Raw genomic sequence first — 22993 nt, forward strand, 5'->3', positions numbered from 1 at the left:
CCAACCCTACCGCACCCCGCACGCCCCTCCCCAGGTCCGTTTCTCTGCTTCTCGCCATCGCCGCGTCGGGAACCTTCTCACCAACTTATTTGGCTCAATGGAGCTTCCGTCCATTTCCCATGGTGCCCTGCGCCGCTGCTGGGTGACGGCGCGGCCGGGCGCAGCGTGTGGGAGACGAAGGCGTGGCTGACTCGGCTGGGCGGGTCCCTTTAGGACCCCAGGCAGGCTCTGGGCCCGCCGGGTCCGTTAATCTCCTCACCGCGCCGCAAGAGGCCACGTTTTACCACTTGATTTAGCAACCCTAAGCGGTTTGGAATCTGCTTTGCTCTCACAGGACCTCAGCCCGTCGTGATCAGATTCTCCCACTTTCTTTTTTCTTTCCTGGAATGGAGCGGGCAGTCTTTTTCCATCTCTACCGAAGTTGATGTTCATTTTTAATCTTTTCGCCCCTCACACTTTTGTAATAATGGTACTAAGACTGAGTGTTATTTAGATTTTATTGTTGTTGTTTGTTTTTAACGCGAACTATTTAGGCAGCCCAGGGATAATGCTGGCCACATAGAGATGCGCCTGATTAGGTCTCAGGAGTCAATTCGGGCTGGGCAGGTAACGAAAGGGCGAGAAGCAGCCTTTTCATTGTATGAAGAATGCAACATCACATTCGCTTTCAAAAACAAACCGTGTTAAAATTGTATTTATTTTTCAGTTAAATTGTTCATCATACATCTTTTCCACTTAAAACCATTCTCAAGGTTTTGCAATGGCTTTTTTGTTTTGTTTTGTTTTGTTTTGAGACAGTCTCACTCTGTCGCCCAGGTTGGAGTGCAGTGGCGCCGATTTCGGCTCACTGCAAGCTCCGCCTCCCGGGTTCACGCCATTCTCCTACCTCAGCCTCCCGAGTAGCTGGGACTACAGACGCCCGCCACCACGACCGGCTAGTTTTTTTGTATTTTTAGTAGAGACAGGGTTTCACCGTGTTAGCCAAGATGGTCTCGATCTCCTGACCTCGTGATCCGCCCGCCTCGGCCTCCCAAGGTGCAGGGATTACAGGCACGAGTCACCGCGCCCGGCGCAATGGCGTTTTAAGTTGTTTTTAAGTTATTTTTATATTAAGTTCGTAGAAATTTTCACTCCCACTGATTTTATTTATTTTTTAATTTTTAAAATTTCTTGACAGGGTCTCACTCCGTCCCCCAGGCTGGAGTGCAGCGGCACGGTCTCGGCTCACTGTAGCCTCGACCTCCCTGGCTCAGGTGGTCCTCCCACCTCAGCGCCAAATAGCTGGGGCTACAGGTGCGTTCCATCACACCCAGCTAATTTTTTGTATTTTTCGTAGAGACAGGGTTTCACCATGTTGCCCAGGCTGGTCTCGAACTCCAGGGCTCAAGTGATTCTCCCTCGGCCTTGCAAAGTGCTGAGATTACAGGCATGAGCCACCGCGCCCAGCCTCCCACTGAGAATTAATGCTGCTTTTTTTTTCCCGTCAAGCATGCAGTCCCAAGTCGCCCTGTAGTTTTCCTGCTTTCGATAGAAGCCTGATTATAGAGAAATATTTTAAAACAAAAGAGCAAATGCTATGATAAATGGCAACTGAAAGTGTTTCAATTAGAGACCATAAGGTCTGGTGGGGGAACTCCGCTTGGATAGAACAGACCTGGCTGAAACCGTCAGGGCTGCTCAGCGCTAGTCAGTTGCTCTTCAACTGGAATTGGGCCCAGTGTTGTCAAGTATTTTGGTCCCTAAAAGGAGCCAGAAATCTGGACATTGTGGGCTATTTCAATTTTAAAATTGATTCAAAGTGCCAGCCAAACAAAACAAGTAATAGGCCAGGTGCAATCCCAGGCTGATAGTTTATCTTTGATCTAAATTATGAAACTGTTTAGAACAGGGAGTTTGTTTATTACTGTTCATGTCCAAAGCAGGTCCCCTCACATATTTAGTAATCAATAAATGTGTTGAATAAAAGAAAGAAATGGACACTGTCCTTAAAAAGTTCTTAGGGATAAGGTGGTAGTTAGTGATTGCCTAAAACACCTCTAGAAGGGAAAAGATGATAATATTTATTGAACACCTCCCATGAATAAAAGTACATTATCTCATTTAATGCTTCTGCAGTCCTACTTAGGGATTCCCCTCCTTCTGCTTATGTTATTTATTATTTTTTGTGGAGAGGGGGTAACTCATCTTGGCCTACCAAAGTGCTGTGGTTACAGACCTGAGACACCAAGTCAGGACCCCTCCCCCTACTTGAGAGAGAGGTGTGAAGACACTTGTCAAAGGCCATATGGCCAATGAATGAAAAGCTAATGGCCTCTGATGCAACTGGGAGTGTCTAGTGATTTGCTATTTGAGCAAACACGTTCATTGCTGGTGGGTATTTTATCTGCCTGCATGGGAACTGAAGCACATTGAAAAATGAAACATGTCTTCCAGAAGTTTGGGCCTTCTAAGACACTTCTGTGAATACTTTGGTCATAATTTGATAATGCTTTTTGGAGATGGTGGCATCTTCTCCCTAATGACTAACGAAGGGGAAAAGGAAAGGATGCAAATATTTATTTGGAACAATATGCCAGGCTTTTAATATCCATTAACTAATTTTTATAATGACCCTGTGAAATAAGCTTATCCTCATTTTACAGTGGAGGCAACAGGCTCAGACTGGTTAAGTCCCAGGTCACTCAGCTATTAAATAGCCAATTAGGAGACCTGAAGTCCTGCTCTCAAACTCTTGCCATTCTACTTTATGCTGAGATATTTTCATACTTGCTTGTTATCCAATCTTTAATTATTTTGTGGCCATCATTTATCTATATAGGTTCAATAGAAATATTTTATACTGTGAGTTCAAATTAACATCTGGACTGTATGGCTAATGTATAATACTCCCTAATTATGTAGCTGTTGATTTTCCAGAGCACTAGAATGCTGCAGGGTTGGCCTTTGGCCTAAATCATTTCTAGCTATGGACTTGCCAGATGAGAGCCAGTGGGATGAAACCACCTGTGGCTTGGCTGTTTGTCAGCACCCACAATGCTGGGCAACTATCCGCCGCATTGAGAGGGGCCATCCTCGAATCCTCGGCTCATCCTGCAAAACTCCCCTGGATGCTGAAGGTGAATTAGCCAGCTTCTGTCCTCTCCCTCATGAGGTCCTTAATGTATTTATGTATGTGGCTCCCTTTCTCCAGGCAGCAGGTTAACATGTTTTCTTCTGGTCTGCCTTCTTAGATAAACTCCCAGTGCTCACCGTGGTAGACATCTCAGATTCTGGCTTTGCACCTCGTCATTTACCAGAATGTACCTTTACTAAGGCCCATTCTTTATTGTCTCGGAGTTCAAAGTTTTACTCCAAATTTCACGGCAGGTAAATTATCATGGAATCTTCCTTTACAGTCTATTGTCTCAAAATTCTGGATTATGATTTTCCTTATCCATTAGTATACTTTGAGAAAGCTAGATTAAAATGAAAATACCAATTGGGTTAAAGAAGTGGTGAATAGGCAGTGGGAAACAGAAAGAAACCCTTCCTGCTTGTGCCCTAGGAATTGGTTAATTTGGGAGGTATATTGGTTTGGTAGGGCTGTTATAACAAAATACCATAGACTGGGTGCCTTAAACAACAAAATTTATTTTCTTGTAATTCTTGAGGCTAGAAGTCCAATATCAAGGTGTTGCCAAGACTGTTTGCTTTTGAGACCACTCTTGGTTTGTAGATGGTAATTTTTTATACCCTGTGTCCTTTTTATTTATTTTTTTTGAGACAGGGTCTCACCCTGTCACCCAGGCTGGACTAGAGTGCAATGGTGCGATCATAGCTCACTGCAGCCTCAACTTTCCGGGCTCAAGTGATCCTCCCACCTCAGCCTCCCAAGTAGCTAGGACTACAAGTGTGCACCACCATGCCTGGTTAATTTTTTTTTTTTTTTTTACTTTTATTAGAGACGAGGTCTTGCTTTGTTGCCTGGCCTGGTCTTGAACTCCTGGCCTCAAGTGATCCTCCTGCCTTGGCCTCCCAAATTGTTGGGATTACAGGCATGAGACACCATACTGAGCCCCTCTCCCTATGTGTTAACATGGTCTTCCCTCTGTGCGTCTGTGTCTTAATTTCTTCTTACAAGGACACCAGTCTTACTGGGTTAGGGCCCCCTCATGTGACTTCATTTTTACCTTAATAACTTTTAAAAAACCATATCTCCAAATACAGTCAAATTCTGAAGTACTAGTTGGGACTTTAACAGATGAATTTTGGGAGGACACAATTCAGCCCATCTTATCAGCATCTGTATGTACGGACAGAAAACCGTCCATATATGCCGTCTTTCTTTTTTCTTTTTTGAGACAGAGTCTCACTCTGTCACCCAGGCTGGAGTGCAATGGCACGACCTCTGTCTCCCAGGTTCAAGCAATTCTCATGCCTCAGCCTCCCGAGTATCTGGAATTACAGGCGTGCACCACCATGCGTGGCTGGTTTTCATATTTTTAGTAGAGACAGAGTTTCACCATGTTGGCCAGGCTGGTCTCAAACTCCTGACCTCAAGTGATCCACCCGCCTCAGCCTCCCAAAGTGCTAGAATTACAGGTGTGAGCCACCATGCCCAACCCTGTCTTTCTATTTCCTTTTTTTTTTGGTGGGGGATAGGGTCTTACTTTGTTGCCTAGCCTGGAGTACAGTGTCACGATCTCGGCTCACTGCAACCTCCACCTCCTGGGTTCAAGTGATTCTCTAGCCTCAGCCTCTCAAATAGCTGGGACCACAGGCACGCGCCACCACTCCCAGCTAATTTTTGGATTTTTTGTATAGACAGGTTTTCGCCATGTTTGCCCAGGCTGGTCTCGAACTCGTGAGCTGAAATGAATTGTATGCTTAAAAATGGCTAAAATGGTCAATTTTTGTTATGTATATATTTACCACAGTAAAAATCTCATATCCTTATATTTTCATATGACTTGCTATTTTTCTTATTTTTAAAAAGACGTGTTACATGCATGGATGAATGAATAATGTAAAGGGGTTATCCTGTAATCCCAGAGTGTTGGGATTACAGGCGTGAGCCACCATGCCCAGCCCCTGTCTTTCTATAATAATATTTTATTTTTAGGTATGAAACTATTTGTAAGCTCCTAAAGGAAAAAGCAGTGCCTTTTTTTTTTTTTTCTTTTCTTGAGTCTCCTACAATGTCTGTGTACCCAATGAGTGCTTGCTGGTACATGAAACAAAGGGACAGGTATCTGTGGAAAACTTAGACTTAAAAAATTCGAAGACTTTGTTACCTGGAATAAAGCACCAGTGGTGGCTCTCATAGTAGTTTCTTTTCTCCTGTTCCATTTAAGTAGCCCCTAATGATTTCTCTTTGGCTAACAATAGTATAGGAAGAGGTATGACTATTTTCATGTTCTCTAGGACTTTAACTCTGGTTAGACAGTGGTGTTTCTCAGTCAGGACCTATGATATGCTTCACATTCATACCCAGGGACACACTCCGCCCCTGCCATGCCCGCCATGTATAGCGCAGAGCTGTGAGAGAGCTGCCTCCTCTAGTCATTTCCCTGTTTCCACGCCTTCTTCCTTCAGTGTGTCTTGCTTTCTGCTTCACACTCTCTGTCGGAGACCAGTCCCTCATGACATGGTGGGTTTTTGCAGTGGCTTCTGAACTGGTTTCCCTGCCTTTTCTCCTCGAAGCTATTTTACGTATGGCCAACAGATTAATCTTCCAAAAATATTGCTTTGTTCATTTCCTTGCTTGAAAAGCCCCTTTATCAGAACTTTGTTTACTAGAGAACAGACTCAAACCTCCCAGCTCTGGACTGGTGGCCTCTGTCTTTACTGTCTGGCTCCTCTAATCAGAGTCCTCTCTTCTTGAACACCAACTTTTCCTCTGTGTGAGACTGGTTTTCTGATTGTGCTTTTCTGTCATGCAGTTTCCTAAACCTTAAAGGCCTTCTTCCTTCCTGTCACTTCATTAAGTCCCTTTCCTGACCTGTAAGGCCCTACGAGATCTGGCCTTCCTACTGGACCTCATCTCACATTTCTGCCTTCCTTGTTGAGTAGGCTGCGGCTGCACTGCTCTTTCAATTCCTCATCTATGCCACACCTCCCACCCCAGGGCTAATGGCCCTACTGTTTCTTCTGAGTAGAACACTTTTTCTCTCAACTAGGTTTTTTTTTTTGTTCTTTTGTTTTTTGTTTTTAAAACACTATTGACATTTTGGACCAGATAATTCTTTGTCCTTTGGGGCTGTCTTATTTTAGCTACTTCCCTGGCCTGTACCCATTGAATACTAGTAGTACCCTACCTCCAGTTATGACAACCAGAAATGCCTCCAGACATTACCAGATGTCCCCTGGGGGCAAAATTGCCCCCTCATTGAGAAATACTGCCCTAGATCCTTCCAGCTAATTCCTTTTGGTCATTCGAGTTTAAGCTTAAATGTTGCTTTTTCACAGAAGTCTTCCTCAACCAGTCTATTTAAAATTTCCTTACACCCTCATCGTCATTTAACCAAGCATCATTTTTCTTCAGTTCTTCTGATCTGAAATGATTTTTTTGATTTGTTTGCCGCCTCTCATGAGAATGTCAGTCCCTACAAGAGCAGGGACCATATGTTTCTTTTGTTGGCTGCTCTGTCTCCTATGTCTTCAACAATGCATGGCAAGTAGTGGAAACATAATAAGTATTTGTTGATTGAGAGAATATGGTCCTTTTCTTCTGTCAAGGTTGAGTTTCCTCATTTCCCACTAGCCTCTGATACTCTCTCTTCCAAACTACCCCCAGTACTTCAGTCCCTGACATGCTTATTGATATTTTTATGTTTATCTCCTGTTTGTCCACTGGATTTTAGGCCCTTTGAAAGCAGGGACCATGACATTTGTTTAGTCATTCAATTCACAACTGTATTTTAGTGCGGGCCACTGTGATGAATGCTGGGATACAATAGTAAACAACATACAGTCTTTACCCTCAAGGGACTTTCAGCCTAGTTGGGGAGGCAAAGAAATAAGCAGTCCGTATGATGAGTGTCATGAGAGGACCGCCCCCTGGTGTGTGGAAACACCAGAAAGGGTTCCCAAGTCAGGGCACTGTCTTCGGTGTAAGTGGCATCTGTGCCTAGACTGGAAGTCTGAGCAGTCTAGTGAAATGGGGGTTGTAGGTGGGAGGTTGGCAGGAAGCGAGTTCTAAACCATAGGAATAGCATATGCAAAGGCTTGGAGGCAAGAGGAAATTCTGTCTGTATCAGGAAAATAGTTCATTGTGCCTAGAACATAGAGCAGGAATGGAAGAGTGGTCAAAGATGAGGCTGGGGAGCTGCAGTAGAAACAGGAAGCAGGAGTCTGTGTCATGTAGGACTTCGTAAAGCAGGCTGAGTGTTAGGTCTTTATCTTTTTTTTGTTTTTAAATTCCACTATCATTCCTAAAGGTCTTTATCATTTACCCCTTTACATTATTCATTCATTCATGCATGTAACATGTCTTTTAAAAAATAAGAAAAATAGCAAGTGATATGAAAACATAAGGATATGAGTTTTTTACTGTGGTAAATATATACATAATAAAAATTGACCATTTTAGCCATTTTTAAGCATACAATTCATTGGCTTTAAGTACATTCACAGTGTTGTACATCCATCAGCACTATCCATTTCCAGAATGTTTTCATCATGTCAAACAAAAACTGTGTCCATTAACAGCAACTCCCCATTCCCTCCTCTTCCCAGCCCCTGGTAATCTCTATTCTATTTTCTGTCTTTATGAACTTGCCTGTTCTAAGTACCTCATATAAGTGGAATCACACAACATTTGTCCTTTTGTGTCTGGCTTATTTCACATAGTATAATGTTTCCAGTGTTGTAGTATATACTGTAGTCCCCCCTTATTTGCAGGAAATATATTCTCAGACCCCCAGTGGATGCCTGAAACTGTGAAAGTACCAAACCCTATATTTACTATGTTTTTACGTATACATACATACCGATGGTAAAGTTTAATTTATAAGTTAGGCACAGTAAGAGATTAACAACAATAAGATAGAACAATTAAAATATACTGTGATGAAAACTCACGGTGTGAATATCGTCCTTGTGGTCTCTCTCTCTCTCTCAAAATACCTTAATTATAGGTGCTCACCTATTTTCAGACCATAGTTGACTGTGGGTAAGTGAAACCATGGATAAAGGACTACTGTATCAGAATTTCATGACTTTTAAAAGCTGAATGATATTCTATTGTATGTATATACCGCATTTTATTTATGTAACATATTTTGAGCATCTACATCAAAGTACTTAATAAACTTTCATTGATGGTGATATAACTCTCTAGCTGGAGAGAAGAGTAGGCTATGAATTCTGTTTGATGGAACAAATAGTTGTGAAGTATTTGCAGTGTGCAATGTCTGTTTAGGAGCTGTTCCGGGAAAAACAAACAAAACTTAAGGATATGGTGAGATCCTACATTCATTTGGTAAGCATTAAGCCCAAGGTTTTCTGTAGATAAGTAGAAGGATTTCCTCATAGCACTAACGTTATCATTCCAATAAGTCTTTTGTATTTCTGTTTTATGTGTGGAACTCATTTTTTAGGCCTCCAAAGGGTTTACCTGACAAAAGTTTGATCAACTGTACTAACAGACTTCCCAAAGTAAGTCATAGATTTTAAAAGTACTTCTTCAACGTTTTTTCTTTACTAGTGGAAATAAACTATTCTGCCTTTATTTGAAATTATTCCTCAGGAGGACTAAAATCTGAATAGTAACGTTGATAGTAACCATCTAATATTGGGCCCTTACTGTATGCTAGACTCTGTGCTATCTACATGCCATATTGTTTTCAGAAATCCTAGAAGCCAGTGGGATCTATTTGTATAGGTTTGGCGTAGGTGAGAATTTTCTGTCTCTATCCTGCATAGAACATGTTCAGCTACTCAGTAAATACTGTCGTCTCATAATCAGGGAAACTGGAATGCTGGAATGGCAGACCCAGGTAGGCCTTAAGATCATCTCATCTGATAACTTACAAAGTGTTTAGCTATGATCTACAGTAAGAAATAGATTTTACAACAAAAATATCATGGAACAATCCTTACCCTAACTATGAGTTATATACTCTAATATTTTCTGCCCTATTCTGTTTTATTCTATTTCATTTTTAAACAATGTGGTCTGTGATTCAAAAAATTTGATTTTATGACCTATGAATAAGTTGCAATTGCAGTTTGAAGAACACTATAATGGTTTGATAGACCACAGCCTATCTTATATATCTTGCAGGTGAGGAAACTGAGATGGGAAGTGATTAGCTAAAGCACATAGCTAGTTAGGGGTAGAGCTAAATTAGAACTTTAGGAAGAAAAATCCCTCCTACTTAACTATGGTAAAGAGAGATTTACTATTCTTTGCAGTACTACTGGATGCCTTTTATTTTTTTCTTGAGATGCTTCACTTTTCAATATCATGTGTAGTGGAGAGTATAAGGAACTGAGATGGTAGATGGTTTTGAATGGATGAATTGACTAATCACTTTACCTCTTTGACTTCTTTAGAACAAGAGGATTAGATTAAATAATAATAACAACAATAATAATAATAATTATTATTTTAAGAGACAGGGTCTTTCTCTGTCACCCAGGCTGGAGTGCAGTGGTATGATCATGGCTCATTGTAGCCTCAAACTCCTGGGTTCAAACCATCCTCCTATCTCAGACCCCTGAGTAACTGAGACTACAGGCACACACCACCACACTTGGCTAATTAAAAACTTTTTGTAGAAACAGGGTCTCACTATGTTGCCCAGGCTGGTCTCAAACTCCCAGCCTCAAGCAATCCTCCTACCTCTGTCTACCAAAGTGCATGAGTTGTCATGCCTGGCCTAGATTAAATTATTTTAAGTTAATTATTTGAAGAGATAATATATGAACATGATTTTTAAATTCAAAAAGCATTAAAGGATTTATAATGAAAAGGAATCTGTCCTATTACCTCCAAGTCCATCAGTTTGTCTTCACAGGGACAACCTTATTTTTAATAGTTTTTTCGTGTGTGTATCTTACCAGGAATATGGACTAGGTGATTTACAAGATTTCCTTGAGCACTAGTGTTCTAGGATCCTAAATAGCTAAATGTGAGAAGAGTTAGCCTTTGACTTTTATATAAATGCCTATAATTGTAGTCAGATTGTAAAAGAAAACACCTTGCTTCTGTTTCTATCAGTTCTCTTCCTGCTCCCAAACTGCAGATTGTAATGTCTGTGGGATCTAAGTCTTTGGAGTGGAGTGGGCAGGATAAGTAATGTTCCTGTAGGTAAGCCCCAGGACACCCTCATATGGGATTGGATTGGGAGTTGCTAAATGCTACCCTAATGGCACAGGGAAGCAGGGGAGATTATTTGCTTATTAATACTCACTCTTGCAGATACCTATACTGATATTTGATGGAGTAGTCTGTTTTTTGGGGGAGAATATTATGAAGATATCTTGAAGATGGGAAACTTAAAATCATCTTCTGTGCCACCAGACTCTTTGCTTAGCATATCCTTAATCTGATATAGGAGGTTAGCACCTCAAGCCATACATAGGCTTTATATCTTTCTCTTAGCTTCCAGTGTTGAATTTGAATGAGACGCAACTTCCCTGCCCTGAAGATGTTAGAAATATGGTTGTATTGTGGATCCCAGAAGAAACAGAGGTACATGTGAGGTGAGTATCATATTTGGAACTCAGAGGACTTTGACTCTATAAATCCCTGATGTCTTCTGCAGCGTCCTTTTTGTGATCTCCCATTTAGCCAGCTTATTGCAAGTAGCAGGAGGCCAAGCAGAGAAGGTCGTGGTCTCTTGCATCTGCCTTTTGCTACACTGGAATTTTAATGTAATGCATTTTGAGATTCATGCAGTGGGACTTCTCCATATCAAATTTTACACGGCAGTAAACAGCATACAAGATAAGGCTCAACTTACTTATAAGGCTTGACTAAGAAATAAATGCTCTCTCTTAGTTTTTCTTATTAGCCACTTGCAACAAGTGAAAAAGTTCTCAGCGAAGCATGTGAATCTCTGTTCTCAACCCCAGGGCCTAGTACAGTGTACAAAAGCAATAGCATATAGGACTTGTGTACAAAACAGAGTGTGACAAAGATCATTTGGTGAAGGCCCAAAGGCTTGCTAATATTGACAACCATGGGGAAAGTGTTTGGTTCTTCTTTCCTGATCCTTGAGGCTTTCAGGTTCTTAAGTGACATTTAGAGATGATGAAACTTAAGAATTTCTTTTTATTTCTTTTGTTTTTCTTTTTAAAAAATAATCCTGTGAGTGCTTCTCTTTCTATATATGCATTTGTGTGTGTGTATATATGGTATAAACAAATGAAAAACAACCCTAAGGGTTTATTTCCTTTCGTGTGAAAGAAGCTCAGAAGTAGGCAGGCTAGGTCATGTGAGCTCCATGAGATAATTAGAAACCAGGGCTCCTTCTAGCTTTTTGGGCCATCATCCTTAGCCCATGGATTCCAACTTCTAAGGAGTTTCATGGCTGCTTTTAAGGTATAAGTTGGCTACTAGAGATCCAGCTATCATATCCACGTCCCAGGCAAGGAGGAAGAGGTCAGAGCAAAAAATACTTCTTACCAAGCATCTCTGTGTCAAGCAGTGAGGATTTAGTGAACCAAATAGATTTGGTCCCTGTCCTGTTGGAGCCTTGTCAGGGGGAGTCAGCCATTACAGACATAACCACACCTACATATATCATTTCTAATTTGGATTCATGCTATGAAAGTAGGTAACCGGATTGCCTGAGAGAATAATAGGAAACCTAATTTAGGTATGAGGATGGGGGGTCTTTTTAGCAGAAGGTACTTGGGCAGCAGTTACTGCTGGGTTCCCAACCAGCTATCTTTGAGTACTGATCAAAAATAGGAATCTTTGTGGTCATCATTCACAAATATCCTTGGAGCTTCTGTTTAAGATATCTGGGAATAAGTTGTGCTTACTCTTATTTCAAGTCCAGCTGAGAAGCATGTGTTGTTTTGTTTTGTTTTTCTCCAGCCAGCATGGGAAGAAGAAAAGAAAGAACTCGGCGGTGGTGAGTTTGATGTTTTTGTGCAAACCTTTATAATATTGCTATGTAGAGTTTATTTTGTTTTCCTTTCAGTTCTCCTCCACCTTACCCCCGTTCTTTCCTGAAATGATCCAAATCTGCTAAAGAAAACCCTTCTTTAGGAATAATTAACCAAACCATTCTCTATTCAGAGACTCCTTTTTTCTGTCTCCTTCCTGTAGGGAGATGAAGAGCACCTTGAGATAATAGGAGGAACTGTTGTGTGTTCAGGGGGAGTTTTTGGTTTTGGTCAATTAAAAACGAATCCGCAACGTGATGATATAGAATTTCAATGGACTAGGAGTTATAAGACCTGGGCTTCTAACTCTAATTGTACCATTTATGAGTAAATGTGACCTTGGATAAGTCACTGTAAGACTGCTATGTCCATGAGAGTAGTGTCTTGGTTCATTTTGTTCATTGCTGAATCCCCATCCCTAGCCCTGTGCCTGACACATAATTAGACAATAATTTTTTGTTCAGTTTGTTGAGTGAGTAAATGAATGACCTTTCTGGAAAATGAAACAAAACAACGAATCCCTGTATGATCTGAATACAACAATAGAGTTGGGAGCTTGAGAGGGAAACATGTGGCGGCCCTCATCGTTCAGAGGAGGCAACCATGGCTGGAGTACATGCCAGGGTAGTGTTGAGAGGCTAGAATGTTGATGGAAAGGACTAGGCTAAAAAGAGTGCCTTGGAGAATTCTTTCCATTGTTTCTCTTCCAGAAAAGCAGGTCATTTCTGGGTCTCTCTGGAAATCAGTCCGCAGAAACACGAGTAGGAACACCAGGGATGATCGTGCCTCCCCCAACCCCAGTGCAATTGTCTGAACAATTCAGTTCAGATTTCCTACCTCTCTGGGCTCAATCCGAAGTGTTACCTCAGGATCTACTGAAGGAGTAAGTATCATGTAGGTCTGTGGGAGAGCCAGAGCACCTGCTTTTTACTGAAGCTGGGATGGGTCTAAACAGCGTGCTTTTTCTGAGTAGGACTGGGAGAAAACTATCACCCCAATTTGTTTACTGAACTCTTGGACTTACCAACAGGCAGGGATGACCATCATAACCACCACCATTTGTCACACTTACCATTTGCCTGGCCCTGTGCTAGGCATATCACATATACTTTCATTTAAATTTGCACTAGGAGGTAGGCACTATCACTGTCTTCTTTTTATAGGTGAATTATGAATAAGTGGTAGGCAGAATATGTGGTCTGCAGTGAGATGACCTTTGAATTTTACATTGAAACTTAACTGGCTATATGAATTTTGGTAATGTATTTAGCCTCTTAAAGCTTCATTTTCCTCATTTGCAAAGTGGGAATAATATCTGTTCTCAGGTGTTGTAAAAGCACACGAGCCTGACATAGAATCAGCACTGAGTATATGCAGCCATGATGATCATAGTTGCATCAGAAAAGTGTTACCAAATGAGCACTTGTTGGTACAGGCCTTTTCAGACCCAAAGTGGAAATTTCTTGGAGCCCTTTACATCTCTTTCTCCTCAGCCATGCTTTCCGGGAAGAGCTGTTGCTGACTGTCTGGCTGTCCTCTGTCCCCTTCAGACTTTTGCCAGGTGGAAAGCAAACCATGCTCTGTCCAGAGATGAAGATAAAATTGGCCATGATGAAAAAGAATCTTCCCTTGGAAAAGAACCGACCTGACAGTGCAATTTCTTCTAAGATGTGTCTATCTATACACCGCCTCACCCTGGAAGTAAGAGCTAGGAAACAGCAGTGAAGAAGCCTATGTGAAAATTCAAACCCATCTCTCCTCAAATCTGGAAGAGTTGACATTCTATTCCTTATCTCTCTTCTGCCTTTCCACTCTGAACCCATGCCCCAGAGAAGGCTGGGCTCTGTGTAGGTAAAAGCCAGTCGATGGGGAAGTGTTGAGAGAGCAATGTTCTCTATTTCTTTCTCTCTGTTTTTTTTTTTTTTCTTTTTTGAGAGACTGGGTCTCACTCTGTCACCCAGGGTGGAGTGCAGTGGTTGATCATGGCTCACTGCAGCCTTGACCTGCTGGGATGAAGTCATCCTCCTACCTCAGCCTCCAGAGTAGCTGGGACTACAGGTGTGCGCCACCATGGCTGGCTAATTTTTAATTTTTTGTAGAGACAGGGTCTCACTATGTTGCCTAGGCTGGTTTCGAACTCCTGAGCTCAGGTGATCTGCCCACCTCAGCCTCCCAAAGTGCTGGGATTACAGGCATGAGCCACCGTGCCTGGCCATGTTCTCTATTTCTTCTGCACTTTGTTCCCCACACCTTTTCCCTTCCTCCGTAGCCCCTGGTACAATGCTGCAAAACACTGGGTTCTTAAAATGTGCTTGTTGACTGGATGAATAAACGCATTTGGGGGATACATTTGGAGAAAGGGAAAGACCTGCAGTAGAGCTTTTCTTTTTCTTTTTTCTTTCTCCAGAGACCAGCACTGCGATATCCTGAACGTTTGAAGAAATTACATAACCTGAAGACAGAAGGTAGATTTGCTGTTGCTGCTGGATCTCTAAGCACCATTTTCTGTTAGCCCACATTTCTCGTACTTTAACATGGTCCAATTCAGTTATATTTGTGGCCGCAGTCATACAGGGTCACATGTGGAACTCAGGAAACAATAGTTTCAGGAAGCAGCCCCTCTGGCTTGGTCCTTACCAGGGAGTCACCATTGTGAAGGAAGGCACAGCAGGCATTCCAGTGGGAGAGAGGGGGCTGTTAGAAGAGGATCAAGCTGGCTCTCTGGTCACCAGGTTACAGGAAACAGCAGCAGCGGCAGCAGCAGCAGCAGCAGCAGCAACAGAGGAAGGTGAAAACACCTATTAAGAAACAGGTAGAGTGGCAGTGAGGGGCTTACTGGGACTGGGAGAGGTCTACAGCCTGGAATGGGAAGGGATGTATGAAAGGTGGGAGTCTCCTTGTTTTCTATCTGGTTATAGATATAAAGTTCTTGTCTGGTTGTAGATGTTAAATTCCTTCTTTTTGATATTCCTTTTGAAAAAAGTTTTCTTTACTTCCAAAAATCCTAATTTGTTCCTCCTGATGTGGGTTTCAGGAGGCTAAAAAGAAAGCCAAGAGTGATCCAGGGAGCCAGAGCACTTCACATAAACATCCAGTTACCACCGTTCATGACCGTCTCTATGGTAAGGGGAACATATGCTTGGTTGGGGGTGATAGGATCCCTGAGGGGTAGGTATCTGAGGGCAGGAAAAGCTAAACATGCTCTTGTCATTTTGAGACCTGCCTTTGTCAGGCACTCAGAGTTTCTTGGAATGCTTCAGTCTGTCTGGTCTCTCATGCACCATCCTTCCCTCATAAATTTGCTAAACAAACAAGCTGAGCCAGATGTCTGCTTCACATGAGGGCTTGAAAGATGACCATGAACATGAATCCCAGTCATCTTTTCCTCAGGTTCTACATTAGAAAAGGCAGAGCACTTTGAGGATCAGGAGAGGAGCAAGCCCAGGTTACTGAAGAGAAAACCCTGAGGGCCCATTTTCCAATGAGGCAGGGAGAGCTGGGGCCCCTCACTAGAACCCCAAAAGAGTTCTAAGGAAGCAGAGCTCCGGGGCCCCCTAACCTTCCTGCCACAAGGTAGAGAGTCTCCGGAGCCTCACGTTAAAATCAACACATTGTCTAGCCCCATCCAGGAGTCAGGGAGCCAACTCTTGTCAGGCAGTTCTTTTGCCCCAGTGCTCATGCTGGACACAAGAGTGGACATCTCCCCTTTTTGGAGTCGTTATTATGTCTGAGCTCAGGCATATACTTACCCCTATCCCTCCAAAATTTTTCAACTTGAGTGGAGAATGGGAGGAGGGAGAAAGAATCCCCCCAAACTTTGGAGGATCGTTGTGCCCTTCTCAGACTGGACATTGCTGACTTTAATATGAAAGCAACTGTTTAATCATCAGAAAGAGCTCTCCAATCCTGGGGCACTGGGAGGGCTGAGACGAGGTTTCCTGAGAAGGATGTTGCCCTCTTGCTTTCCTTCCCATCTCACTTAGTTGTCTGATGCCAATGATCTGCTCTAACCTGAAGGTTGGAAGGTTCCTGCCCTTCTTATGGGACGTGGACAGAATCAGGGTTTGGCCCTGGGCAGGAGGTGATGTATCCAAGGTTAACACTCCATCTAGGGTGACCACTACCACTCCCCTGAATTCCGTTCTGGTGCCTTTTGTACCCCTTCCCAATGCCTCCAATAGGAGCACTTTTGCTTGGGTGACTGGGGTGCCTCTATGAGTCATGTTCATAGAGCAGTGGCCTGTCCTCACTGAGTTGAGAAAGGCTTTATGGAAGAGATGATTTTTGCATTGGATCTTGAGTATGTGTGGGAGTTTTCCTGATATGGGAAAGAACTCTTGAGAGGGAATAGCCTGTGCAAAGGCATCTAGGAGGATCATAGCTGCTCAGGAAACACTGAGCAGTTGAGTGTGGTTGTGGGGTTGGGTATTTAAGGGAGAGTGGTCTATCACACCAAAGAGGTAGGCAGGGGCTTGTATGGACTGCTAAGTCTTTTGACCTTTATCATCCAGGCCAGTGGTGCTCCGCCTTGACTGTACACTAAGACCAATTGTGAAGCTTTTATTTATTTATTTATTTGAGACGGAGTTTCGCTCTTGTTGCCCAGGCTGGAGTGCCATGGTGTGATCTCGGCTCACCACAACCTCCGCCTTCTGGGTCCGGGTTCAAGCAATTCTCCTGCCTTAGCCTCCCCGGTAGCTGGGATTATAGGCATGCACCACCACGCCTGGCTAAGATTTTGTATTTTTAGTAGAAACGGGGTTTCTCCATGTTGGTCAGGCTGGTCTCGAACTCCCGACCTCAGGTGATCTGCCCGCCTCAGCCTCCCAAAATGTTGGGATTACAGGCGTGAGCCACTGCGCCCGGCCAAGAAGCTTTTAAAACTCTAATACTCAGACTGTGTCCCAGCTATTAAGTCAGAATTTCTGATGGTAGGAATTAGACCTCAGTGTTTTTTGTTTGTTTGTTTTTTAAAGCTCTTCAGTTCTCCCAGTGTACAGCTAAGGTGAGAACCAGTGCTGGTAGGGAGTCCATGGAAATGTTATAATTTAGCATAATACCTCTGGTGGCAGCTTGGAAGATGTTTGTTTAGGGAAAGGGAGATTGAGAAAAGAATGAATGAATCTACCTAGGGACTAGTTGGGGAAGCAGCTGATGCAAAAGAAACATAAAACTAGAGAGGTTTTTGGTTTTGCTTTGTTTATGGGTACATGGGGGATGGTGCAAGAAGATGAGTCACATTCTGGTAAGAGGAGTATTCATATGCTGTGAAAAAGTAGATTAGGGTTTCTTGGAGGAATCCTGGGTCTTTTAACACACACTTGAGCGTAATCTCTAATTCTGTAATAGATGAAGTTACAGTCCCAGGTGAGCAGAATCTCAAGTAGAACTCAGAAGGTCTAACTACCTTTTACCTGCCATCAAGGTCTTGTCTTTTCCTGGATGCGGAGTCACTTGTAGACTAGGGGTCACCTAGAAGCCCCCAAATAGGGTATGATATGGTAATAAGAGGAAGATTGAATGGACTCTTTGCTTACTAGATTACAGAACTCTGCCAGGTCAGAACAGTGACATGAAGCAGCAGCAGCAGATGGAAAAAGGAACCACTTCGAAACAGGTGAGAGTGTACCAAGGCCTCTGCTAGGACCCAGTTTCAGTTATCTATTACTATGTAACAACCCCAAAGCTTAACCATAATGATTTGTTATTGCTAATGATTCTGTGGGTTGACTGGACAGTTGTTCTTCTCCTGCTTGAGGTCACTTAATGCAGCTGGGCTGAGGCTGTTGGCCAAGTTGCTGGTTTTCCTTCCTGAGGCCTCTGCGTGTGGCTTATTTGGGCTTTTTGATAGCATAGTAGTCTCATGAAAGCAGTTTCTTAAGGGATGGGCCTGAAACTAAAACAGTGTTACTTGTGCCACATTTTCTTGGCCAAAGAAGTCACAAGTCCATCCCAGAGAGTAAATAAGAGAAGAAATAGGCCCTATTTCCTGATGGGAGGAACAGCATGTGCATACCAGAATGGGAGGAATTGTTGGAAGCCATCTTTGGAGGCCGTCTGCCCTTAGTTGACTGCAGGGAATGGGAAGGAGTGGTTCTAGGTTCATTTGGACAGCATGGAGGGCAAGAACGTGTGATAAAAGCTTCTCTTCAGTCCCAAGAGGCGGGTCTCTGGCTCATCTTAGATGTTAATTTCTCCAAGAAAAGAATCTTTTAGAAAAATCCTTTTAGTTTCCTAAAGTCTTGATTCAAATTTCCTTATACCCCAGTGAATTTCAGGATTCCACGGAGAGACCAAAGATGAACTACTATGACCATGCGGATTTCCACCACAGTGTAAAAAGTAAGTTACTAGAGTAGAGGAACCTTAGTAAGTGACTGAGGATAGGGAGAGTTGAACCTGTGTTGACCAGGATAGTTTACCTCCCTGAAGGCACAGTTCCTCTATCTCAGAGAAGTCCTAAAAACACCCCATTTTTCCTTTTCTGTCCTCCATTTGTTGTAGTTGAGAGGAGTTTACAGGTGCAATTAATGACTGCATCTTCTTTTAGGTCCTGAATTGTGTGAAACAGAACCCACTAACAAGGACGTTAGTGCTCCAGTGGACGCTGTGCCAGAAGCCCAGGCTGCCAGGCAAAAGAAGATCTCCTTTAACTTTTCAGAAATTATGGCTAGAACAGGCTGGAACTCTGAGCTCAAACTACTTAGGATTCTTGAGGACACTGATGATGAGGATGAGGAGGACCAGTCCTCTGGGGCAGAGTGAGAAGCCTCTGGAGGAATAGACTGAAGGCATCCCCTGGGGCAGCCGTGTTCCAAAGCGGGATGGCTGGTATCCTGAGGGCAGCAACGTTTCACATAAGGGCAAGAAGAGAGGGGCTTCTGCTCTGTGGAGCCTTTACCAGGGCCTGAGCTCTGAGCTTAGGGATTCCGTTTTCTTTGTTCACCTCTACTTGCCTCTAAAATAAATGTAGGAGAAAAATCCCCAGCCCTTTTAAATTTAGATTATTTCTTTTCCATTAGGGTCAGAATAATTTTGGTGATTAAACACAACTGCTTTTCAATCAAAAGACTCATTTTCTGTTTCTAGGAGGAAGGGAAAGATGTTTCTTGGTATCTGTTTTCTGGGTCACTCTTATTTCTGAAGCTCTGAAAGGTTTCCCGTTGTAGGAGGCTGAATTTGGCTCATGGGAGCTGCCATGATGCTCCCTAGATTTTCCTCTCATTCCCTAGAAATGGTTTCTTTTGGAGATGGGATCTACATTGTTATCAAATAATGTTCATTGTGTCGCTGGTCTTAAGCTCCTAGGCTCAAGCAGTCCTCCCTCCTCAGCCTCCCAAAGTGCTGGGATTACAGGCATGAGCCACTGTGCCCAGCCAAAAGCTCTAGTTTCTTTCTTTTTTTCTTTTTTTTTTTTTTGAGATGGAGTTTCGTTCTTGTTGCCCAGGCTGGAGTGCAATGCCATGATCTCGGCTCACTGCAACCTCCGCCTCCTGGGTTCAAGCGATTCTCCTGCCTCAGCCTCCCGAGTAGCTGGGATTACAGGCATATGCCACCATGCCTGGCTAATTTTGTATTTTTAGTAGAGATGGGGGTTTCTCCATGTTGGTCAGGCTGGTCTCGAACTCCTGACCTCAGGTGAGCCACCCACTTCAGCCTCCCAAAGTGCTGTGATTGCAGGTGTGAGCCACCGCACCCGGCGAAAAGCTCTAGTTTCTAAGGAACTGAGTCTGCGCAGGAAAGTTTCAGTGATGCTCATAAAGGCTCAGAATTTCAGAGTCTCAGAGAACCTCTAACTTGGTTTTGGAGGTTTTTTTTTCATGTTTTAGTCCTTAAAAAGATTTAATGTAAAAATTTCAAAATTACGTAAAAGGAAAGAGAATAATATAATGAAACTTTGATGTATTCAGTATCTTAGATCTGGGCAAGGAAGGCCCTTGGCCCCGTGCTTTAGAAAGTCCTCTGGTGTTCTGGCTGTGCTGCCCCTCATGGCAGAGAAATCTGCAGAGCCAAGTGGATGTACACCTAGCTGGAGTCTGTGACTCCCCTTTTAGACTTTGTTCCTGGTATTTGGAACCCTGGAATTCCCTGCCCAGTGGCCTCTTGCCTACTTCCATGGCTTCTGCAGGCCTCTTTTGTGGGTCCATCTCCCAAGAGTGGACTATCCCACCAGTGTGTGTGCTGCTGGGTTCAAGGGGGTAAGAGGAGGGTATTTGGAGAGGGATGTGCCCAGAGCTTGGACAGATAGACTGGGATATCAGCATTTGTTGCCTTTCCCAGTAAGGATGGGATCATGGGGATGAGAAGTGAGGGCTGGTTCTTCTAGTGCTGCATGTTAGTGTGGAACCTCAAGGAATCTGTGGATTTTGAATGAACCTGGCTTTCTAGATCATGAAGGTATACTGGTCAAGGTAGCAAGTTAGAACATGTTTTATTTAACAATTTGTTAGCTTAATTTATAGTTTTTAAATGTTCAGACATGGTTAGTAGACCTGTTTTTGTACACTTATCCTGAGTCCTGCAAAACATTAGGACTGCCCAGAGCCATTATTTGGGACAAATTTTAAGGAGGAAGAATTTAACCCCACAATGTAGAGATCATTAATTTGCAGCCCCATTTTAAAGGTAAGGATAGCAAGGCTCAGAGAGGGGATTTGTCTTGACTGAGCTCATGAGCTGGGAAGTGGGGCTAAGCTGGAATCTGGGTCTCCTAGTGCTAGGTCAGAGCTCTTTTCATTATTCCACTCTGCTGTTCTCTCACCTCATTCTCCAGAAACAATGGTAGGTTATTCATCATCATATTTAACCAGAGTCTGACTTCCTCTCCTTCCTGGTGTGCTGTCTGTCTTCCTCTGTAATTGATTAATGTGGGTCCCAGGGATGCTGGCTTCATGTTTTTTATAATCAGGAAAGTTCTAAACATAGAAAAGTTAATGAGATCCCATGTGTCCATTACCTAAGAATTATCAATTTATGACCAATCTTATTTCATATACATACACCCCCATCCTGAACAAGGTTATTTGAAGCAAAGGTCATTTTATCCATAAATATTTCAGCATACACTTCTAAAAGAAAAGTGTTAAAAATAACTACAACAATTAATCATAGCTGCTTAATATCAAATATCCAGGCAAATTCAAATTTCCATTATTAATTTCTTTTCACAGTTGATACCTTCAAACTAGAATCCAAATAAGGCCCATAAATTGTATTTGGTTGATACACTCAAAAATTTCTTTCTTTCTTTCTTTTTTTTTTTTGACATAGGGTCTCACTCTGTTACCCAGGTTGGGGTGCAGTGGCACGATCACGGCTCACTGAAGCCTCGACCTCCTGGGCTAAGGTGATCCTCCTGCCTCAAATTGTTGGGACCACAGCCATGCGCCACCATGCCTGGCTAATTTTTTTTTCATTATTATTTGTAGAGATGGGGTCTTGCTATGTTGCCCAGGCTAGTCTCAAACTCCTGGGCTCCAGTAATCCTCCCATCTTGGCCTCCCAAAGTGCTGGGATTACAGGTGGGAGCCACCTGGCCCCTAAAATTCTTTAATCTATAGGTCCCACTTTCTCCTTTTTCATTTTTCTTTTCTTGCAATTTATTTGCTGAAGAAACTGGGTTGTTTGGTCTGTAGATTCCTACATTCTTGATTTTGCCAGTTGTATCCTCATGGTGTTGTTTAACACATTTCTTCATTCTCTTTATTTCCTGCAAACTGTTAGATCCAGAGGCTTGAGCTGCTTCATGGTATTTTTTTTTTTTTGCAAGAAAATTTCATAGATGGCATTATGTTCTTCCATCAGGAGGCCCTTAATGTCTGGGTGTCTCTTCTGTGGTCTTAGTGGCCAATAATGATCTTTGCCTGATTTTTGTATATTGATCATGTATCCCGCAACATTACTTACCTTGTTACTTAGTTTTGGTAGTTTTTTAGTGGATTTCTTATTATTTTCTTTTTCTTTTTTGGAGTGTTTCGCCTTTATTGATAGTGTTGTTGGGGACAGAGGAAAGATTTCTTTTCTCACATATTGCTAGGTTAATGACAGAGATATCTATAGCAAAGGACAGATTAGCAAGAGAAAAGCACACATGTTTATTTAATATAAGTTTTACATGACATGGGAGCCTTCCTATGGAAGTGAAGACAAAAACACAGGGAAACCTGGGTATTTTTATGCTGTTTGATGGAGAGTAGACAGTTGTGGAGAAATATGACTGGAGGACAAAAGAGTATGCTCTAATGGTAATAAACTGGGGGAACTTAGCAAGGCGTGTTTGTGTAGATTCTTCTTTGTGTCTCTTGTGTCTTCAGAGCTAAGGATATTCCTTTCCTTTAGGTATAGGGAGGGTCCCTCTCAAAATGAGAAACTTGTTTTGGGGAGAAGAGGGAATGATGAGAGTGACCTTCCTGGTTCTGCCATGTTTTCAAATGCCAAGGTGCCATATTTTGGGGTTGCATGTCCTGAACCCCATCATTGTCCTCTTCTAAATTCATCCCTAACATGTCAAGGTGACTTCAGGATGGTCACATGGTCCTGAGGCTTCCCCTTCATGAGTGAAGTGTGTTTTTCTAATGTGATGCTCCTGCAGGCAAAGTGGGGAAAGATGGCTTCTGACATGCAGCCCAAATCGTTTTTGGCTTATCATTCCTTTCATCCAGCAGGAACTAAGATTGCACCTGCCCACTTGCTGGTTTATTATACTACAAAGGATACAGATGAAGAGATGTGTAGGTCGAGGTATCGGGGAAGGGGCTTCCATGCTTTCACTGGGCACGCCACCCTCCAGGAATCTCCATGTGTTCAGCTATCTGGAAGCTCTTCTTAGGATTTTCTATATACAAGATTATATCATCTGCAAATAGAGATGTTTTTGTTTCTTTCCTTTTAA

General features: G+C 42.8%; 1 protein-coding gene across 3 annotated transcripts; it reads left to right on the top strand.

Moving 5' to 3' along the window:
• Window positions 1-127: 127 nt before the first annotated feature.
• Window positions 128-19171, top strand: C13H9orf43 (chromosome 13 C9orf43 homolog). Of its 3 annotated transcripts, none has more exons than XR_008668364.2 (14): window positions 128-469; window positions 2917-3116; window positions 3231-3366; window positions 8580-8637; window positions 10589-10689; window positions 12032-12068; window positions 12813-12985; window positions 13653-13803; window positions 14510-14567; window positions 14835-14914; window positions 15137-15224; window positions 17643-17719; window positions 18371-18444; window positions 18653-18736. XR_008668364.2 is itself a non-coding variant. In XM_019033513.4 (14 exons), the coding sequence occupies exons 2-14, from the start codon at window positions 2966-2968 to the stop codon at window positions 18865-18867; spliced, it is 1389 nt and encodes a 462-aa protein (XP_018889058.1). In that variant the 5' UTR covers window positions 128-469; window positions 2917-2965; the 3' UTR covers window positions 18868-19171. The 3 variants fall into 3 exon arrangements, 2 of the variants coding, with proteins under 2 accessions (XP_018889058.1, XP_055206405.1); XM_019033513.4 differs by having other exon boundaries at window positions 18381-18444; window positions 18653-19171; XM_055350430.2 differs by having other exon boundaries at window positions 135-606; window positions 18381-18444; window positions 18653-19171.
• The last annotated feature ends 3822 nt before the right edge of the window (window positions 19172-22993 follow it).

This window comes from Gorilla gorilla, chromosome 13 (assembly GCF_029281585.2).
Source record: "Gorilla gorilla gorilla isolate KB3781 chromosome 13, NHGRI_mGorGor1-v2.1_pri, whole genome shotgun sequence".
Classification (NCBI taxonomy): domain Eukaryota; kingdom Metazoa; phylum Chordata; class Mammalia; order Primates; family Hominidae; genus Gorilla; species Gorilla gorilla.